Here is a 21,878-nt window from a genome sequence, read left to right as displayed (position 1 = left end):
TGAAACTTTTATTTCCAACGAGACTCAATAGATGCCTAAGCACCACGCTATGTGAGGTTTCATATCTGTGGCGAACCCCAGCTAATACCCCGACTTGTACTTTATTGCTTAAGACGTGATTTTCAGTTGTTGGTGACTCAGAAACGGACAGTGGCATTTTTGGCACACAGTGCCATTTGTTCTCATTGTTGCTCTATTTAAATAGGTTAAATCTGTTCATTTCTGGCATTGCATTCGTGTGAATCATCCCACCCAACTTCACTAACATCAGATGGGTTGAACGTACATTCCTGCAGTAGTGCTCAAATTTCTTGCTCATTACCTTCCCAATATCATTCTGTGAGCAATTACAGATTTTTTTAAATTTTTTTTGTCTTTTCATTCTTTGTTATGTGAGTTCTGTTCTCCTTGTCTTTCTTTCTGGTGAATATTTCAGTAGGCGTAAAAATCAGCGTAAATCTCTCGGACGCAATTGTGAAAGGACCACACCAAAATAACCAGAAATTTGAATTATTGCCTGTGTGAGGTAGCTGGTTAGGGGAGGATGGGAGGAATGGAAGTATGCTGAGAGGGTAAATCCAGTTCCTTAATGATGCCAACCCATACTTGCATTTTCCTGGGAAGAGACAGAGAACTAGTACCTAGTTTGTATCAGACAGAAACTGATTTTTTCAAAGCTAGTAGTGCATTCCTTTGAGAAGCTCAGATTTTGCCTGCCTGGTGGTGTCCAGAGGAAGCATTTAAAAGAATGTCAGTTAGAAAATTCCTGAAAATTGTGAACTTTAGAGAGTACTACTAACTGGAATATAACAAAGCTTTATACGTGTGGTGGTTAGTCTCAAACTATCTAGCTTTCTAGAGTTAATTTGCCCCTGAATAGCTGCCGTGCTTTGGATTCAGTATGAGAACAATGTTGATAATACGCTGATGTTTTAGTGATTGCTAAGAAGTCAAGGAGTTTTCAGTTTCCCATGTTTGGCTAAAAAGCAGTTGTACAGGAGCTGGGAGGGAGCGCAGCCAGGCAGCTAACCCAGGCTGGCTGATGGAAATGTTCCATACCATGGACATCATGCTTGGTGTATAAATGTGGGTTGGCTGGGGGCAGGAACTCGCTTTCTCTCTGACTTCAGTCTGTTTTCTGTGAGTTCCGTCTTTTTTCTGTGATTTCAGTCTTTTTTTCCATGGATTCTGCAATCGCTGCTCAGGGACCAGCTGCACAATCAGTCACTGGGCAGTGAGAAAAAAATTGTATTGTGCATTGCCTGTTTTGCGTATTCTGTTATTATTTATTATTATGATGATTGTTTTCTTTGTTGTCTTTTTAAACTGTCCTTATCTCAACTCAGGAATTTTACTTTTTCCTGTTCTCCTCCCCATCCCACTGCAGGGGACAGGAGTGAGTGAGCGGCTGCATGGTCCTAGTTGCCGGCTGCCAGGTTAAACCATGGCAATGGATAGACAACAGAGTATTTTTAATTTGTTTTCTTGTTCTAAATAGCATTTATCTACTGTTCTATAGCAGTATAGAATAGCAGATAAATATATATTATGGAAAATGTTGGTAGATATACCCCCAAAAAATTTAATATGGGGGTGGTCAAACATGGGAGCAGGGCATAGAGAGGCTGTGGAGTCACCGTCCTTGAACACATCCAAAACTGGACTGGACAACTGCCCAAGCAGCCTGTTCTGCCTTTTCAGGATGTGGGGCAAGGTGACTTCCAAAGGTCCCTTCCAGTAGACTTGATGCTGTGGTACAGGCCCTCTGTGTTTTGGGTAAGAAACACGGTACTTTGTAATGTCTAATTTTGTGTCAGGTGTCAACTCCAGTTTTAGTATGTAAAAACCTCCAGTGACTCTACCTGCACAAAGTACGCTGTGCCCTTTTTGTTGGTTGGACGTGAGCTTGTTCCACTGCTGGATGGTGGTGAGTGTGACCAGTGCAGGTGGACAACAGGGATTTTGGTCTGAGAAGAAGGCTCGGTGGCTTTGCTATTCACACGCTCGTTCTGTGATGGCAGGATGAATGAAACCAGGGGACTGGAGTAGGGCGGGCGAGGGGAAGTTTAGAACGAGGGGTTGAGTTGGCAGTGTCTCTGAAAGCACTTGAAATGAAAGGACGAACGAGGATGCCTTGGCGAGGGAGTGGAATGGCACTGGAAGCTCTCAGGGTGGAATGAGGCCAAGTGGGACTGGGAGCTTGTGAGAGAAATAGGAGAGGGTGATTGAGAGGCACTTAAATATGGGGGAGGATGGGAGAAACAGTAGGGTGATACTTAAAGCTGACGAGAGGAAGGTCAGACAAAAAATCTGAATAGCTCTGTATCAAGTGAGCACCTTCATTCTACACATGGACAAAGGCAAAAATGCAGTGGAAAAAACAAAATGTGATTATGCCTTTGCTTTGTTAACGACTTGGATGATGATGGTGTAGAGACTACATTTATTAATTTTGCAGAGAGTACCAGGCTGGGAGAGGATTCAAGTTCTGTGAAGAATAAATTTAGAATTTCAAATGGCTTAGGAAAATTAGAGAAACAACGTAAAAGAAATAATGCCGTTTAAAAGGACAAATGCAAAGTACTGTGCTTGGATTAGATAATTCCCTATGTAAATACAAAACAGCAATAACTCTAGAAAAAAGAAACCCAGATTTTTAGGTGAATCATAGTCTGAACATGCGTCAGTAGCACTGTGCTGCTGCAATAAGGGTGATCATTCTTCTGGGATGTATAGTTAGAAGGGACATATTTAAACATGTCACATGATAATTTCGCTCTACTCCACGTTGCTTGGGCTTCGTCAGTTTTGGGCATCACGTTTAAGAAATAGTTTGAGCCCATGGGAAAGTCTTCCAGGGGAAAGCAACAAGAACCTTCAGAAGGCAGGAGGTCTGGCAGTTTGGATGTCCATAGGGGCACAACATGAGGTTCAGCATGAGCTTCGCTAACAACACAGTCTTACTGCTAAGGTGTTTGTGGAGTATGAATTCGTAGGTATTTTTTTAAAGGAATTTAGGCAAGACCACACTGGACAGAAACTTGGATACAGGTGACATGACTTAGAGAAGTAGGAGAGAATGAGGTGACTTCTTTCCTCTGTGTTTTGATTTTCTCCACGTTGCTTTTTGTACAAGACTTGAGTTTAGTGCGTGGGTGCTGAACTAAGTTTGTGCAGACAGCCTTAATTTTGATATGTCCTGATACCTGTAGACTTGACAATGCTTTGATAGTACCTCTGGGTAAGGATGGCACACATGTTAAGAGTGTGCTGTCATCTGCAGGAACACAATATGGACACTTTTTAAGGTTTTTGTTCGTCTGCAGGGTGATTTTAACTAGCTTGAAGGTGTTTTAATGCACTTAGAAGAATGGCTGGCAGTAGAGTGAGTAATATCCAGTGTTGTCAGCTTTCCCAAATTTGTCATGGCTGTGGTTTTGATAGTTTCATGATTATAAGTTTTGGCTGTTTCACACAAATTGAAGGATCAGAATCAGAAAGAAATTCCTGGGAACACAAAACTGAAACCCCTGAGACTATGAGCTCTAATTCTTGCTCAGCCACACCATGCTCACAACGGTGCTCACTGGTGATAAGCTGTTAGTTGCTAATGTGGTAGCTACCTAACATATGTATAAATAAACACACACACGTGCATACTCTTTGCATATTCGTTTGTAGTGCACTTTTAATTTTTCTTATCTTCACAGAATGAGAGAGTGGTTGAGATTGGCAGGGACCTCTGGAGATTGCCTAGTCCAACCCTGCTACCTGGGGCAGGGTCACCTAGAGCAGATGCCTCAGGGCTGCGTTCAGCGAGTTTTGAGTATCTCGGGAGGGATCACTCACAAATTACTATTATGGACAAACCAGACTGAACTTGGTGAGAAAAGGGAGTTTCATTCATCACCAATAAAATCCAGGTAGGATAGTGAGAAATAAATCCAGATTTTAAAACACCTTCCCCCCACCCCTCCCTTCTTCCCGGGCTCAGCTTCACTCCCGTTTCTCTCCCTCCTCCTCCTCCCCTCAAGTGACGCAGGGGAACAGGGGTTATGGTCAGTTCATCACACGTTGTCTCTGCTGCTCCTTGTCCCTCAGGGGAGGACTCCTCACACTCTGCCCCTGCTCCAGCATGAGGGCACACCCACAGCAGACAGTTCTCCACAAACGTCTGCAACGTGGGTCCTTCCCACGGGCTGCAGCTCTGCACAAACTGCCCCAGCGTGGGTCCCCTCCACAGGGTGCAGTCCTTCAGGAACAGGCTGCTCCAGCGTGGGTCCTCCACGGGGTCATGAGCCCTGCCACCAAACCTGCTGTGGCGTGGGTTGCTCTCCCCACAGGTCCGCAGGTCCTGACAGGAGCCTGCTCCAGTGTGGGCTCCCCAAACCATCACAACCTCCTCCAGGCACCCCCCTGCTCCGGCGTGGGGTCCCTTCCACGGGCTGCAGGTGGAGATCTGCTCCACTGTGGACCTCCATGGGCTGCAGGGGGACAGCCTGCCTCACCGTGGTCTTCATCACCAGCTGCCAGCGAAGGCTTTCTGCTCCAGCGTCTCAAGCACCTCCTGCCCCTCCTTCTGCGCTGACCTTGGTGTCTGCAGAGTTGTTTCTCTCACATCGTCTCACTCCTCTCTCTTCACTGCGGTTTCACCCCAGAGTTTTTTCTTCCCCTTCTTGGATACGTTATCCCAGAGGCGCTGCCACCGTCGCTGGTTGGCTTGGCCGTGGCCAGCGCGGGTCTGTCTTGGAGCCGGCTGGCGCTGGCTTTATCAGACATGGGGAAGCTTCTGGCAGCTTCTTGGAGAAGCCACCCCTATAGCCCCCCCACTACCCAAACCTTGCCATGCAAACCCAAAACACTGTTCCAGTCTTTGACCACCGTTAAGAGTGAGGAAGCTTTTCCTTACGTTCAAATGTCCAGTTTGTGCCTGTTGCCGGTTGCCCTCTCGCTGGGCACCACTGGAAAGACTCCAGCTCCATGGTGCTTCTTCTCATCCGGTGTTCAACAGGCGTTGAGAAGACTCCCCGGCCCTGAGTCTTCTCTTCTCCAGGCTGAACAGTCCTAGCTCTCTCAGCCTTTCCTCCAATGCTCCAATACTCCAAGCCCTTAATCATTTTTGTGGCCCTTCACTGGTCTCACTCCAGTATGTCCCTCTCTCTGTTGTACTGGGGAGTCTGGAGCTGGACACAGCACTCCAGATGTGTCTCAGCAGTGCAGAGCAGAGGAGGAGGATCATGTCCCTCAACCTGCTGGCAGTGCTTTTCCTAAAGCAGCCCAGGATGTCACTGCCAGGGTCTGGTTCTTCAGGTCTCATTTTAAACTTCTGAACAACATTAGATATATAGTCTAGAAAATATTTCCTACTTTCTTCTAAATTGTGGATTTTCACTTTACAAGTGACAGTAACTTGAAAGAATATTATGTTTTATGCAGTTTCAGAGACAGTAACATGAAAGGTGTATTCACTGGAATAGAGAAATTTGTTGGGGCTGATTCTTGCAAGTTTGAGAAATATTTTAAAGTTGAGTAATTTTTAGGTATAGACTTACTTTGGTAGTTGTTTTCAGTTTAGTTTGAAGCCTTGCCTAATTCTCATGGTAGTTAAACACCTGGCTAGTTAAGACACATTTTACCTGGAATATAAAAATAGTATCTTTCTTCTATACTAGGCTTGGTTTTAAAGCACTTGAGTCCTAATTTCAAATAATTTTGGATGTGGAGTTCATGCTGCTGAAGTTCTAAGGTGCTTTTAGTTTTGAGTGTCTCCAAGGTCAATGCTCTGTCCCGTGTCTCTCTCCCCATATATTCCTCTGGGTCTTTATTGGCTTTTTTGTGTCACCTTCTAGATTTGTACCAAGGCTGCTACTTGTTACATCAGGAGATCTTATATTTCGTCTAGCATTGCTGATGTTTTATTAACAATGTTTGGGGACTTTTTTTCTGCAACATTACTTTCCATCTGCTTTTCCTTCTCATTTTCCTGTATTTTTATGTATCCTTTTTCATGGTTTACAGTAGAATTTAGTACAAAGCATAGAAAGTCTGAAAATTTTGGTTTCTCTAAGACTTTCTTTCTCTTCCTTTTTCCTTCTTCTTCAGCACAAGCAATTTAAGATGAAAGATTTTTACTTCTTTGGACTATGTCACGTCTTTAAGCTGTTGTAACTGAAATGTTTCTTTTCATTTCAGAGTGAGTTAAAAGCATAAACATTAGCAGAGTTGGCTACATTATCATGTGGATTCTTACAACTTTTTTTTTGCTGTGCCGTAATTGTTCTTCGTAGTTGATGTGATATTTTTCTTTGCAGATTTATTTTGTCCTGTGTTTATACCACTAATATGACTTTATAATGCTTGATACAGCTTTCATTTAATTACAAAAAAACCCCTTTGTTTACGTAAGGACATGTTTTAGCAGGCATTGTGGCGCTGGGTTGTTGTTTGGTGGTGATCTTGAAGGTCATTTCCAGCCTTGATGATTCTATAATGCTATAAGGATAGTTCAAAAGTGGTTCTGTTTCAGTGCAAATTTTACTGAAAATTGTCAGTTATGTGAAAAAAATGTTTATATTACCTATAATGTGCTTTTCAGAAGTTTCTTGTTACACTCAGTGAGGCTGATGCTGGTTTGTACTTTTTCCGTACAACACCCTGTATAATGTATCTCTTCTTTTCTTGTGTTAATTTCCATGCAGTCTTGAGAAGCAGTGTGACCAGCCAGTATAGGGGTTGGCATAAAAAGAAGAACTTTGACATGGACAGACCTTAGTACGCATGTATTTTGTTTACGTGACTTTTTAGGGATAGGTATTGTTCATCTGATCATAAGGTGATGTGAAAGCAAAATAACAAGATGGATTGTTTACCCTCATCCTGTAATTACTATTCTTTTATTGATAAACTCTGTTATAGCTGTTATATTTTTCAGCTACCATGGTTTTCAAATCAGTGAGTTGTGTTTAACAGCAGCTTTCCTTCTAAAAAGTCATCTAACCGCAGTTTGAAAGAGTTGAAAAGAGTCCACTACTTCCTCTGATTTAATAGTTAGTCATTGTCTTTTCTAAGAGTGATTGTTTATCAAAGCTGACCCAAAGAATGATAAAAGAAGTGTTAAGGGAAGTCCTTTGTTACTCATTTTACATGATATATGGAACGATAAGGAAATCCTAGAAGATGAGACAAGTGCTGATGGCCTGTCAGTACCTGGTAGAAGAGAGTGGTTCAATCCAGACAACAACAGATTGCTTAGCTGGCTGTCACAACTTTGTTAAAATAAGGGGATCCTAATGGAACATTCTATTAATAAATAATTAAATGACAGGATAAACTCTGTTCAGATAATAATTTTGCTTGGTTACAGTTACTGCTTCAGTATAATAGATTTATGATTTTGTAAAGGGAGTGCTTTAACGTAAATCTCGTTCAAACTTCAAGACCGTTTAGTATCAGTAAAATAGCCATATCACAAGGCACTTAATGCCTTTCTGAAAAAGTTCGTGAAGTAACAGTTTTTAAGAGTGGTACTCTTCTGCAAATACTGCTTAGGAGTGATCTTGGGAAATAATGTTAAACAGTTACTCATAACATTTGTTTTAAACCCAAGACTGGTAAAATGGTAAATAGTAAAGATTTTGTTTGCTATTATCCAGTTACTTTACAAGTTAGGTCTACGGTCTAAAAAACTAAATTAAAAAAGTGGGTCAGGTTTTCAGAAATGAAACAAGAAAATCAGGAAAAATGGGGGGCATCCTGAGAAGCTGACACTCTAGCAGTGTTTGTCCCATGGAGTGTGGCTTGCACAGTGCTGTCAATTGGGATTTAAAAAATGGGAGGGGACAGAGAAACTGGAAACAATGACTTTGAACTGGAATCAAAATGTCATGGAAGGAGACTACGAAGCTTATTTCGTTTGTCAGAATAAAGAGGTAGGACTTGACTGTAGCGTTTAATCACTTCAAGGAAAAATAGAGAGACAAAACCTGACATACAAAGGCATAATAATAACTAGTGACTAAAGCCTGAAGCCAAAGTAATTCAAACTGGAAGTAAAGTACAACAGTGACTAGCCTTTCAGACTATCAGGCAAGTGATTAACTCCTTAGCTCTTCATAACGTGAATTTCAGAGTGGATGCCTTTCTGGAAGAACTGCTGTGGTTAAGCACAAGTTACTGGTGGTCTAGAGGGTGGTAGCTTAAAGAAATAAAAGGCCTCTGTTTTAAAGTAAAGGAAATAATTCTCATTTATTTTTTTAGGCCTGTCTTGCCTGAAACTGCAAACCTTCCAAGCAAAAATCATGGATTTCTGGTGATGCCTTCTTGTCAAACTAAGTTGCATCTCCAGTTTCTTTCTTCCTACTCATCTGGTGCTTTTTATCTGCACCTTGGAGTCTGGCAGTACTTGGCTGAACTCTGCTCTATCACGCCTTTTGTACCTACAGAATTCAAGACAGTTCTCCTGCTTAGTATTCATTAGGATTCATTCAGACTGGTGAGAAATGCAATGTTTTCCACAGAACAGACAAAGAATTTTAGAAGCTTGGTTGGAATGATTGGTGAAGTTTGTTTAGCCCTTGTGTTGGACTGGTTACTACTAGGACAGAGTGTTTGGGCTTCAGGCTGAACCTAGCCATTTGATACATCGGTTCAACCTCCTTGAAGTAGTTCATGTAACAGGTAGAATTTCATTTTTCCAAGGTGTTTGGGTACCTTTCCTTAACAGCATGGCAGATAAAAGCTATCAGTGTGGCAGAAGCTTCCAGAATAAAAAGAGAACAGTTGCTCCCCATTTTTTTCTTCTGGAGTTCAAATCACAGGTGCAAGTGAAACAGCTGGATTCATGTCTTTGGTATTGCTGAGCCACTCTCCATCATCTTTGAGAGGTCCTGGAGGACAGGAGAGGTGCTCGAGGACTGGAGAAAGACCGGTGTCACTCCAATCTTCAAAAAGGGCAAGAAGGAGGACCCAGGGAACTACAGGCCGGTCAGCCTCACCTCCATCCCGGGAAACGTGATGGAGCAGCTTATCCTGGAGGTAATCAACAAGCAAGTGGAGGAAAAGAAGGTTATTAGGAGTAGTCAGCATGGATTCACCAAGGGGAAATCATGCCTGACCAATCTGATAGCTTTCTACGATGGCATGAGTGGCTGGGTAGATGAGGGGAGAGCTGTGGATGTTGTCTACCTAGACTTCAGCAAGGCTTTCGACACAGTCTTCCATAACATCCTCCTAGGGAAGCTGAGGAAGTGTGGGCTGGATGAGTGGTCGGTGAGTTGGATTGAGAATTGGCTGAATGGCAGAACTCAGAGGGTTGTCATCAGCGACGCTGAGTCTAGTTGGAGGCCGGTAACTAGTGGTGTCCCTCAGGGGTCAGTACTTGGCCCAGTCTTGTTTAACTTCTTCATCAATGACGTGGATGAAGGAGCAGAGTGTACCCTCAGCAAGTTTGCTGATGACACCAAACTGGGAGGTGTGGTGGATACACCGGCAGGCTGTGCTGCCATTCAGCGTGACCTGGACAGGCTGGAGAGTTGGTCAGAGAGGAACCTGATGAGGTTCAACAAGGGCAAGTGCAGGGTCCTGCACCTGGGGAGGAACAACCCCATGCATCAGTACAGGCTTGGGGTGGACCTGCTGGAGAGCAGCTCTGTGGAGAGGGACCTGGGTGTGCTGGTGGACGACAGGTTAACCATGAGCCAGCAGTGTGCCCTGGATGCCAAGAAGGCCAATGGGATCCTGGGGTGCATCAAGAGGAGTGTGGCCAGCAGGTCGAGGGAGGTTCTCCTTCCCCTCTGCACTGCCCCAGTGAGGCCCCATCTGGTGTACTGTGTCCAGTTCTGGGCTCCCCAGTTCAAGAAAGATGAGGAGCTACTGGAGAGAGTCCAGCGGAGGGCTATGAGGATGGTGAGGGGACTGGAGCATCTCCCCTACGAGGAGAGGTTGAGGGAGCTGGGCTTGTTCAGCCTGAAGAAGAGAAGGTTGCGAGGGGACCTTATCAATGCCTCTAAATATCTGCAAGGTGGGTGTCAGGAGGACGGGGCCAAGCTCTTTCCAGTGGTGCCCAGCGACAGGACAAGGGGCAACGGGCACAAACTGAAGCAGAGGAAGCTCCAGCTGAAGATGAGGAAGAACTTCTTCCCTCTGAGGGTGACGGAGCCCTGGCCCAGGCTGCCCAGGGAGGCTGTGGAGTCTCCTTCTCTGGAGATATTCCAGCCCCACCTGGACACGGTCCTGTGCAGCCTGCTCTGGGTGACCCTGCTTGGGCAGGGGGTTGGACTGGGTGACCCACAGAGGTCCCTTCCAACCCCTGCCATGCTGTGATTCTGTGATTCTGTGGTGATAAGTCATATCTTCAGTAGCCCTGCGTGCTCATTTCTGTTGTGCAGGATTTGGTTCCACACAGCATCCAGCTGTTTTGGATGCGTCTGCGTTAGATGGAGGGTAGTCAGGCAGGGGGGTGATAGTTATACTGTACATGTCCACATCCTGAAAGGTGCTGGAGGAAACAGGTATGTCACGGGAAGCTGGGTGCACGTGTTGCCTTTCCCTAGGCTTTTTTTTGTGCACCTCCTCAGGATGGAGCCTGCAGCAGAATTAGAAATGCGTCGCTGAGTATGAGGATCTGGGCTACAGACCTGGGTTCACTGCATTTCCAGCAGATTCATCTGTCTTCTTTTTACTAGTCTTCAGTTAATCGCAGACAGCCCTTCTGAAAGTCACACTATTACTTAAGAGCAAAAGGGGGAGAGAAAAAACGTGATTTTAAAGTCCTAGGCACATATGTGTGCGTCTAGGGTTTTTTAGCAGCTTTTGATGGTAGCCTAAGCAGAAATCATTTCCCTTGAGTTTTCCAGTCTCTCTCTTTCTCCCTTCTTCTGTGGCTGTCCTGCAAATTACTTTGGTGTCTCTCCTAAGAGGAGGCTCTTTTAATAGTCCTCGAGTTTTCCTGTGTTCAGAGGCCTTTTTGTCTCCCAGCTGACCCATGGGATTGCTTGACAGAAGATGACATTTAAAAAAAAGATTAAAAATTCTGGCTTTGTCCTGTAACTGCTTAGTATGTACAAAGGTGAGGCTATTGAGAGTCAGTCTTCTCCCGCCCATATTTTAAGCCAGAATCCCATTAAAACCAACAGTCTAGTACAACCGTCTTAAAATCTCATCCAAACCATTTTTTTTTATAAACTATCACAGGGCAATTTCAGTTTTGTTATGAAGGAATATTGTGCCAAATCTCTGTGACTTACCCTTGCTGTGCACGCTGACTGGAAGACCTGGTTCTGTAATTAAAGAGCATTTCACACAACTGTTTGCCAAATAATTATATTGCTTCAACATTTTTTTTTGTCCTTATTAGTTGAGATGTAGGCCATGAACTAATGGAACAACACAATACAAATCCTGCACTGATTATGGCGTTATTACATGTTACGTAGGCTTTTTATGGATTTTCCATAGCATCTGTTGTTCATGGGGATTTCTTACCGGCCTTTCAGAGGAAGGTGGTGGTGAAAGGCATCCTGAAATTAACGTCCTACTCATCAGTGTACACTCATCTTGGATGCTGAGATTGGGAAAGCTAGGGAAGGCGCTTCAAAGTGCTTTTTGAAACAGGAACCCAACGGTCCGTAGTTCTGAGCATTGAAGGAAATCATTCAGCTGAATACCTGGAAAATGGGAAAGACATGAGAAGAGGTTATCTGAGAATATTTTGTTTTTCAGGAGTTGAGTAATATTCCATAAGAACCCGTACAAATTCCTCCTGTCAACAGAGTTCTCCAGGCAGCATTCTCCCGCCTTCACTGCAGGGTCACTTTTTCTGTCCCTGGAGTTATTGCCTGATTGGTAAGAGAACGATCCATCTGCCTCAACAGAAAAAGGCCTTGATGCCTGCAATGACCTCAAGTTGCATCAGGGGAGGTTTAGATTGGATATTAGGAAAAATTTCTGTGCTGAAAGAGCTGTAAAGCACCAGAACAGGCTGCCCAGGGCAGTGGTGAAGTCCCCATCCCTGGTAGGGTTCAAAAACTGTGTGGATGTGGCACTTTGGGACATGGTTTAGCAGACATGGTGGGGTTGGGTTGACGGTTGGACTTGATGATCTTAGAGATCTTTTTCCACCCTTAAGGATTCTATGATTTCTGTTCTATGATGCTGTGTGAGCACTGCGTTATCAACACTGTTTTCAGCACAAATCCAAAGCATAACCTGAGAAGAGCTACTGTGAAGAAATCTGACTCAATCCCAGCGAAAACAAGTATGTGTGTTCAAAGCTGTTGCTTGTATGGAAGAGTTCTTGATGATAATTTTGAACCTCTTGTTTGGTTGGTAAGACCGTCGTGTTGTAAACCTTCCGGAGGCTGCATTGGGGTTGTGCTGTCTCTTTTTGTATTGAGATGTTTATTTGGTCATATTTACTTGCATATGTTTATGACGGTCATTTCCAGCATTTCAAGAAAGTTAAACTGGAATAATTAAAATTTCAGCATGTGGAATCATGTTGACTCTGCCTTGTGTAAACAACTGAGTTGCTGACACGTTCGGGACGCTAATGCGTATAGCTCATAGTCCTCTGCTTTTGGAGCTTACAGGGTGAATAACACTGGAAGGTGGCTGCTGTGCAAATAAATCAACGTTTAGTGTTGGCTGCAGCCATGTACTCTATCAGCCACTTCCACCACCACTTGGTAGAATGAGAAGAAGTACAGAGATTCAGGGACTTTAGGATCCTTGCCAATTTCCTTGTATTCTAGTGGTTCAGGATCCTGCTCTTCCAGCATTTATTACTCCCCTGCAGTTCATCTGCCTTCCAGCTTTTTGCAGCTGTATGGAGTATGCTGTAGGCAAATAGGTAAATTTTCTGGAAATTTTGCTAAGTCTGAATAAGTCTATATTAAATGTGTGCAAAAAGCAATTTTTACTTGAGGAGATCTGGGCAGACCTTAAGGGTAATGTTGAGAGGCCCACACTGCTAAGATGCTCCTCTGGTGAAATTTCTGATCTCTACAACACGGAGATGCTGTAGCTACTGATTAACATCAGCAGAACTGAGCAGAAATTACTGTTTCTGAAGCTCCTGCTCATACAAGAGGTAGACATTTTTGCTGAACTTTTTCAGTATTATGTAATCGAAAGCAGACGGGAATTAATTGGCTTTCAGAGCTGAAGTTTGGCAAACTTATAAGCAGTTGAAAATAGGGTCTTATGAGTGAAGTACAACCTTAATTGGCACAGTTGTTACTGATGTCATCTGCAGTGCCCTGAAAGCAGGAATAGATAAAATCTAATTATAAAATACTACTGAGATTAAAGTATGTGTTTTTTGCTTTGTTGAGCCAGTGCAGAGAAGGGACTAGAGCCAAACTGTCACCCAGCCATCTCTTTGAAGAAGAACTGGGTCTTGCTCGGTCATCAGCCTCTAACAAATGTAACCCATACTTGTCCCTAGCTTGGTTGGGATGTCAGTTTACAGCAAACAAGACTCTTATTCATCAGTGTTCTAACACAGCAGTGCAATACAAAGAAGCATTCTGATGACTGCGGTTCAGACTATGTCCAGATAAACTTTATGGACTTGTGCTGTTTGAAAATACTTGTGGGTTTTCTTCTTATGTTGCACTTCCAGTGGATTAGCACTGCAATTATTTATAGCCTTTATTTGGAACATTTGCAGCATAGACTTAATTTCAGGTATTGCCAACATAGAACGAAATCATACAGTACGTTTTTTTGCCGCATTTTTAGGTGCATTTACACAATGAAGAATAATTGAAGTCAGTAGAAATCTCTGTATGTGTGCATTTGTTTCGAAGTCAGAATATATGATACGGTGTCTAGTTTGATTTAAAGACTAACGCTGTTACACAGTCACAGGCTCAGTGGTCCAAACTTCCAGTACCACTTTGCAGACAAGAACATGAAATATGTATGTATATTCCCTTAAGTGTGTAAAAGTCTGTTTAGTTTGGTTGGTTTGGGAGTTGGTTTGTTTGTTTGTTTTAAATTTAATGGCCATTTGTTTGTGAATCCACCAGTTCCGTAGTTGCATTAATATGAGTGTGATGACAATGTAGCCTTGTTGTCTCATATGAAACCATGAAACCAGAATACTTCTGCTGTCAAGTTATTTTAAGTATTGCTGGGCATTGAGTTGAAGAGGCACAGAATACATGTAAGATATTTTGTGGGAGAATACTTAAGTTTGCTTGGAAAAGCAAGATACGTACAAATAAGTATACGTTCTCTTGGCAATGAACTTATTTATTGTAAATATTTCTTCAGGTGAGATAGTAACTTGTCTTTTAGGAAGCGTGCCTGCTGTAGCTAATGCAAAAAAAAAAATCACAGAAAAGATGTTTTTAAAAGAATCCTCTAAGTAATTGTACAGAATAAAACATTTAAAATAATCGGTATTTATTACGAGGAACCTGATGATGGTATTTGTGAATTAAATGGCGTGGTCTGTGTATGCAGTTGAGGATCACTAGGGCTTGAAACCGATGCGTAGGACAAACTGCAATTCCTGCATTTGCCTATGAGCAACCATTCAGCGAGCTTTATAATTTTCCCACTGTTCATTTCTGCACCATCAGACTGGAGTTGGTTCGACATCTGTCTGTGAAAGAAAGGAAATCCAACCCTCTCATCTAATTTCTTCTATTAGTCATTTAAACAGATATCAGTGAGGGATTCAACAAAATGCTGTGTTCAGACAAACAATGCATAAAATACTGTGTGCTTCTTTCATCCTCATTCTAACATCAAGTCCTCCCTCCAGTGGCTGCTGTCACAGTTTTTTACTTCGTCAGAAAGGACTGGAAATTCTCTCTCTCAAAGCTAAATTCAGATTTATTTGTTTATTTATTAATTTTGTTGCTTCTAGTTTGGCAAGTGAACCTGTTAATTTATCTACTCTTTCCTCAGCAGCAGTGTCTTCTATCCATTGTAGAGACAAGAATGCCAGGGATTCTTGGTCACAGCATTGATTTATCTGATTAGGGGATGGGGGTTAGTTTATCAAGATAAATCTGTTCAGATAAATTTTATGTTTCTTCCCTTGGGTTATAACAAGTCTTTGAGCACCTGTAGGTATTTTGTAACTGCATTAACTTTCCGATACCCAGTTAAGAATTTTCACATCTTGTGCAGGGAGGACTACCCAGTTTGTGTGACTAGCAAAATTTTCATCTCATCTGTCACTGTAGTTTTTTACTACTTCTAATAATTTTAACTGGAATGGATAATTTCTTTTCTAAATAATTTACAATAATGTACATGGTTTTGTGCAGCGAATGTAAAAACTGATCATCGACAATATTTTATATTTGGCCATCTTTTGTCAGTGGACTATTTGGAAGCATGTGAGAAAAGTCTTTAATACCATCCACATGTGTGAATTGACCTTTGAGTCATTTTAATATTTACATTGACTACATTATATGCTGGAAAAGACAAAAAATGTCTCTGCAGTTTTTGGTGTTATTTTTGTTGATTACTTTTGTTATGATTCCTAACATGAGTAAAGTGTTAGCCAAAAGACGCGCATTTTAACTGAATCATGTTGAGTTGCATCATAGTTTTAAAAATACACAATCTAAGAAGATCTTTCCTGGTGGAACAGCGTCTTTTGGCAGCGTAGTGTCGTTTCCCATCAGCTTAATCTGAACAGCCTTCTGCAAAGGCGGGTGTCAAAGTCACCCATAGGTCCGACTTGTAGAGTTGATTATTGGACCTTCTTGAACCCCAACTTAAAAAAACCAAACAAACAACAACACCCCCAACCCCCACAAAACCCTACTCTCAGTTAATAACTATTACCCCCTAAAATTGCTGCGTTTTTCCTTACTCTACAAGAAGGTGTTTCATGTGATAGGTTTTCTCTAAAGACAATAGAAAAATAGTCTGTATTATGCTTTATTTATTTATATTTTTTCCTGCTACCTTTACAGTGAACTACTGTTATTTAAAAGAAACCATTTTGGGGTCTTTCTTACAGGTGTGAGTATTAGGAACCCAGTAGTACAGTTGGTGAATCCTGTTACTCGTCGTTTGAAAGTTACAGATTGGTGCAGAGGTGCAGTTCATGCAGGATCATCCATGATAATGTATATTGGGGAGAAGAATAAAACAAATTGGTGGTGACTGACAGATGAAACAAATTACCAAAAAAGATGAAGCGGAAAAAGAATTCAACGCGCAGAAGTCTTTTAATTGGGAAGGAAGAAGTGGTGATTGTGATGCAGTAGCTAGCTCCCTTGGTGTCAGAGTCAAGATCTAAGGGGTTGTGGATTTGAATGTCTGGGTTGCCTTCTGTGCAAGGGGAGAAATTTAGAAATATATTTTGCATGTAAATTCTCACGTTGGATATACTGAGGTTCATTCTGTCACTGGACATTTTCTGTATACATTTCAATGCTGATAATGCACTGTAGAAATCACAGTGGTTTAAAACTGTGTAATTCATGTAGTTTTACTAAAACAACTGTATAGTACAGTGAGAACAATAAAGTGGAGTTAACTGACGAAGAAAAGCCTTAAAGAATGTGGAAGTTCTGCTGCTGATGTTTTGTTTTTTCTTCTATCTGCTGCTTTGGACTTAGAAGTATGGTGCTTCGTCAAAAGGCTTATCGTTTACTGAGGTTACATCTGAATCACAAAAAAGAAGTATCCATTATTCAGATGTCCTTTTAGGATTAGGGAGAAGTTAGTGTTCATTCTCGTGAACCTGAATCTTTGACCAAACTTGATACTGGAGTGTGTGTCACACTTTGCTGTCAAATGTCTTAATCCAGGATAGTGTGATGAGACTTTACAGTGTCCAGTGTAAGTTTTGAAGGAGAGGAAAAACTTAGTTTTGGTTTTACCTTACATATCATAGGGTTTATAATGCTCAGAGAAGTTGTGCTTTTGGAACAATTTCTGGTTTTTTATGATGTAAGCACTAGCAAATGAGATCTGTTGAAGTCAGTAAATTTGTTGTTTTCCAACTCTTGTTGACTTTCAGATTGTTCTTCGAAGATCAATGTACATTTACCTCGGTATTTTAAATCTGTTGACAGTTTGTGTAATGATGGCTCAGCTCCAGCAGGGAGGCCCAGATGAAAAAGAGAAGACTACTGCATTAAAGGGTATGAGTCTTTTTGCCTTCTTTTTACGTATATTGACATTTCAGAAACACTTATTGTTAAGGAAGGGAAAATAGTTTGATGTAACTGTGGGTTAGAGCCTGAGAGTTGCAATAATGGAAGAGACTATTAGTCCATCTGTGCTAATGTTTTTTGTCTAATGGTGTGTCCATTATCAGTATTTTCATAAGATGATATAAAGAATAATGATCTGCGGTAAGGAATAACAGAATAAGATATCCATTTTTTTTTTAATTTTAATAATTATCCTTTGAAAAAGTTGGCTAATGCTTTTGTGTTCTTAGTTTCTGGGAGTTGTCATTTAATTTTTATGCCACTTATGTTTTATAATTATACAATCATATTACAGCTTTTAAAAATCTCTGACTAAAATGTTAGCAGGGAAGAGATTTTCAGGACATTGATTTACATGTTGATTTTATAAATTTTTCTTTGTATTCTATGTTTAAAAAAACTAAATGGACCTAAGTGACTTAGGGGAGTAATTTTCATGAGGGAAAATAAATTAAATAAATCACATCTCTGAGACACTGTCAGTTATGGAAGTACATGCAGTTGGTCAGACATACAAGTAAGCTAAGCAGACATTGGATTTAAAGTGTGTGCATCACACATTTACCGTCTAAGTTGTCTTCTGAAAGAGAAAAAAGAATGCACCTTGCAACTGCAGTGTAAAAATTGGGTTTCTACCGAAGTATTATTAGAAATATATGTTCTATTATACAGTGATGGTACATGATGTTTCTTCAGTTAAAACTCTGTATTTGTGAGACTTTTGGCGAAAACCTATGTGATGCTTTTTTCAAACCTTGTACTATTTCTGTTAAATTAATATATTTTGATTAAATTATACTTTATGTTTGGAAAAGTAAAACTCCCATGTTATAATTGGCCTTAGTCTGGTCTTCGTTAAGAGTTAGTGTCCAAGAAGTATTCCACATAATGTAAACTTTGTGTGAGGATATTATTTTCTTCATGTGATCTAGTGAACTGCCACTAAGGTGTAGAAGATCTCCTGCAGATCTCCTTTCTGGGCTCTGTTGAACTAGTCTCGAATTGAGCTGCAGAGTCCAAGACCTGAGGTGAAAACAGTGGATCAAATCTTGCAGGAATCTCAAAGTTACGAGAACACTTTTGCTAATTTTAATTTGAAAAATTGCACAGGAAGAAAGCAGCTATGTTAGCAGTTGGAGGACAGGCCAGCTGCCATCTTCCTGAGTGACCCTGATGGAAGCTGTAAATCATGACAGTACTCAACATAGTTCGTATAGCACTGCCCTTGCTACTCAGGGAATGGATGCTTTATTACATAGCAACTGACACTTCTGTATGAACACATTTCCAAATAGGTCACAGTAAGAACAGGTGAAAATGCTGGTGAAATTAAATTCTAGAGGTGTGGTGTGATTGGCGTATCTTCACCGGAGAGAGAAAGACATGCTAAAGACTATTTTGCTACCTTGACATTGTGAAAGTGAAGAGGAAGAAAAGGCACACTTTTTACATCCTGTTGTGAAAAACTTCTTTGGCAAAGTTATTTTCTTTCTCCTGTCGTTTGGTTGAGGACCAACACAGTTCCCCCAGAACTTTCAAAGGGCAATGCACTAGAACAAGCATATGATTGCGTATGTGGAGTGGATGTCACGGGACTTGCTATTAAACACATTTGATGTAACCAGGAGCTATGGTCACTTTCACAAAGAAAAAGTCACACTTAGAAATCTGCCAGTCAACGTCTGATGTTGTGTAGCTGTTTAGATACCACAGAGATGCTCAGATACCGTAGTACAGGCTGGAAGGGTGTTGAGTTTCAGTGGCCATACAAGGCGGCCTTTGGTCCTCCAGCTTTACCCAGTGAAATCCCCTACAGAAGGAGGAGCTGGTGGAGACAACCATATGCATGATGGCGTGTATGTCATGTGAACCTGAGGAGTTATAAAAGAGCACAACAAGGAACTGTCAAGAAAGTTGAAACTGATTTTCATTACATTTTAAACACTACAAATTTCAAAGTATTAATGTACCAATGCTAAGCTTAGGTAACGGGGGTGACGTATAGGCTTGTCACTGGCAACAAGACTGAGCAAAAATAGTGATTGGAAACCTATTCAGTTCATAATTTTAAGTAATTAAAGGATGAAAGTGTAGTTGATGTCAAAATGTTGTCTGTCCTTTGAGCTAACACTTTGGAAGGTGAAGGTAATAAATCAGTGTACTTAGAACACCTAATGCATTTCCTGGGTGATACATGGTACCTCGAGAAGTCCGTGTAGCACTCCTGAGTGGAATGTTTGTGTGGTCTTGAAACTCATCTAAGAGGAAGTAGGAAAATGTTTCAGTGGAATGCTGCTGTATCATTTGTTGAGTACGTCTTAACTAATAATCAGGAATTGTGAAAAGGATAGCATTGCGTTGTGGGGATGATGAGCAATGAGGAGAAGAAGGATGGTTGTGCACTATTATCTGTGTATGCAGTAATTGTTCTGTGGTTAGATGTAAGCAAAAAATGTCCCTATAGACTTGCCTCAGGTTAAGCGTAGATCCTGAAATCTAGGGTAAAGAATGCAGACTGTACTTATTTTAGTGTATTTGCAGTATTGAGTGCAGGCTGTACTAGGATGTACCATCTTTGCAAACAGGCAGTCTGAAAAGAACACGTGTGTCGTGACTCACTGTAAGGTGGATGGCAGTCTTCTCTACCTTGAGAGTTATTAAAGGATGGTGGTTGAGAGAAGGATTCCAATAACTCAGTCTGTTTGGGTATCAAAGGGAAGGTTAACGAGTGTTGTGACCACAGCTGGTAAATGCCTCTGAGGTGACGTGCATTTGATAATCTGAGCTCTTCAAGAACGCAAAGAAAAATGTATCAATAACTTGATGTTGAAGCTAGACAAATTCGTGTTAGAACCACGATGCATACCAGAGGTGTATTTCTAACATTGAAGGTAGTGAATCATTGAAACAAATCACTTGAGTGGCTTCTTTGTCCCTGGACATTTTTCGATCAACATTAGAGATAAGATAGGCAAACAAATAAATAAATAAAAAGATGTGCTGACTCTGGGGCTCCAGCTTTTTAATCTGCAGTGAGATTTCCCATAACAAAGTCCTGTATTTAGTTATATGTAAGATGTACTTCTGCCCTTAAGATCTACAAATCTGGACAAACACATTTTGCCAGTGATCACAGTGAAATAAAAAAGACATAGCATGCATTATGTAATTTTTCTTTTCCTTTTTTAGATTTATTGTCTAGAATAGATTTGGATGAACTAATGAAAAAAGATGAGCCACCACTTGAATTTCCTGATACTCTGGAAGGATTTGAGTACCTTTTTAATGAAAGTAAGTCGTATATGCTTTGTAAAGGCTATACTTAGAATAATGTTGAGAGGTTATCAGAACTTTAATTATACCTTATAAGACCTTATTAGAATTTCATACTTTTCCGTTAAGAATAACATTTTAAGCTTTAGTGTTAACAGTCTTGTAAATCTGGCTAAGTAAATTTTTTTTATTCATAAAATTGTCAAAAAAATCCCTCATTTTATACAATACTGTAGGTTTGTGCTGTACATACTTTATGACTTCCTGTTTTCCATTACAGAAATGTTGATTTAAAAATTCTGAAAGTAGTTTCTGTAGTATTAGTATTAAAAAGTGGAATTAAAGAGCGGTCACTCATTTAAGAAACGTTGTATTGAGTGGCTCATTTTTATGGATGCAAAATAATAGAATCATAGAAAGTTTTGGGTTGGAAGGGACCCCTAGAGGTCATCTAGTCCCACCCCCCCGCAGCGAGCAGGGACACCGCTAACGAGATCAGGTTGCTCAGAGCCCTGTCCAACCTGGTCTTGAATGTTTCCAGGGATGGGGCCTCCACTACCTCTCTGGGCAACCCGTGCCAGTGCTTCACCACCCTCATTGTAAAGAATTTCTTCCTCATATCCAGCCTAAACCTACCCTGTTTTAGTTTAAAACCATTACCCCTCGTCCTGTCACTGCTGTCTCTACTAAACAGATTGTCCCCATCTTTCCTATCGGCTCCCTTTAAGTACTGGAAGGCTGCAATCAGGTCTCCCCACAGCCTTCTCTTCTCCAGGCTGAACAAGCCCAACTCTCTCAGCCTGTCCTCATAAGAGAGGTGCTCCAGCTCTCAGATCATTTTTGTAGCCCTCCTTTGGACCCACTCCAACAGTTCCATGTCCTTCTTGTGCTGAGGGCTCCAGAGCTGAAAGCAGGACTCCAGGGGAGGTCTCACCAGAGCAGAGTAGAGGGGCAGAATCACCTCTCTTGCCCTGCTGGCCACGCTTCTCCTGATGCAGCCCAGGACACGGTTGGCCCTCTGGGCTGCCAGCACACATTGCCGGCTCATGTCCAGCCTTTTGTCCATCAGTACCCCCAAGTCCCTCTCAGCAGAGCTGCTCTCGATCCTTTCATCCCCCAGCCTGTATTGATAGCGGGGATTACCCCAACCCAGGTGTAGGACCTTACACTTGGCCTTGTTGAACCTCATGAGGTTCAGACAGGCCCACCTCTCCAGCTTGTCCAGGTCCCTCTGGATGGCATCCCGTCCTTCTGGTGTATCAACCAAACCACTCAGCTTGGTGTCATCTGCAAACTTGCTGAGGGTGCACTCGGTGTCGCTGTCCATGTCATTGATAAATATATTGAACAGCACCAGTCCCAGTATGGACCCCTGAGGGACTCCACTCGTCACTGGTCTCCATCCAGACA

The 21,878-nt window shown here is 41.7% G+C and overlaps 1 protein-coding gene across 9 annotated transcripts in view; it reads left to right on the top strand.

Annotated features, from left to right (window-relative positions):
- The window catches only part of ARB2A (ARB2 cotranscriptional regulator A), a 284,994-nt gene that overhangs the window by 9,278 nt on the left and 253,838 nt on the right, over positions 1–21,878 (top strand). For 2 of the 9 annotated variants that reach the window (XM_075411662.1, XM_075411661.1), the window contains exons 1-3: positions 9,000–9,033; positions 17,000–17,123; positions 20,385–20,486. In XM_075411662.1, the coding sequence (XP_075267777.1) occupies positions 9,013–9,033; positions 17,000–17,123; positions 20,385–20,486 (247 nt within the window). In that variant the 5' untranslated portion in view covers positions 9,000–9,012. Of the gene's footprint in view, positions 1–8,999; positions 9,034–16,999; positions 17,124–20,384; positions 20,487–21,878 lie in introns of those variants that run through there. The other 7 variants (XM_075411655.1, XM_075411663.1, XM_075411656.1 and 4 more) reach the window with 5 other exon arrangements.

Source organism: Opisthocomus hoazin, chromosome Z (genome assembly GCF_030867145.1).
Source record: "Opisthocomus hoazin isolate bOpiHoa1 chromosome Z, bOpiHoa1.hap1, whole genome shotgun sequence".
Lineage (NCBI taxonomy): Eukaryota > Metazoa > Chordata > Aves > Opisthocomiformes > Opisthocomidae > Opisthocomus > Opisthocomus hoazin.
The sequence above is the reverse complement of the archived record's forward strand: the minus strand, read 5'-3'. Positions and strand labels throughout refer to the sequence as shown.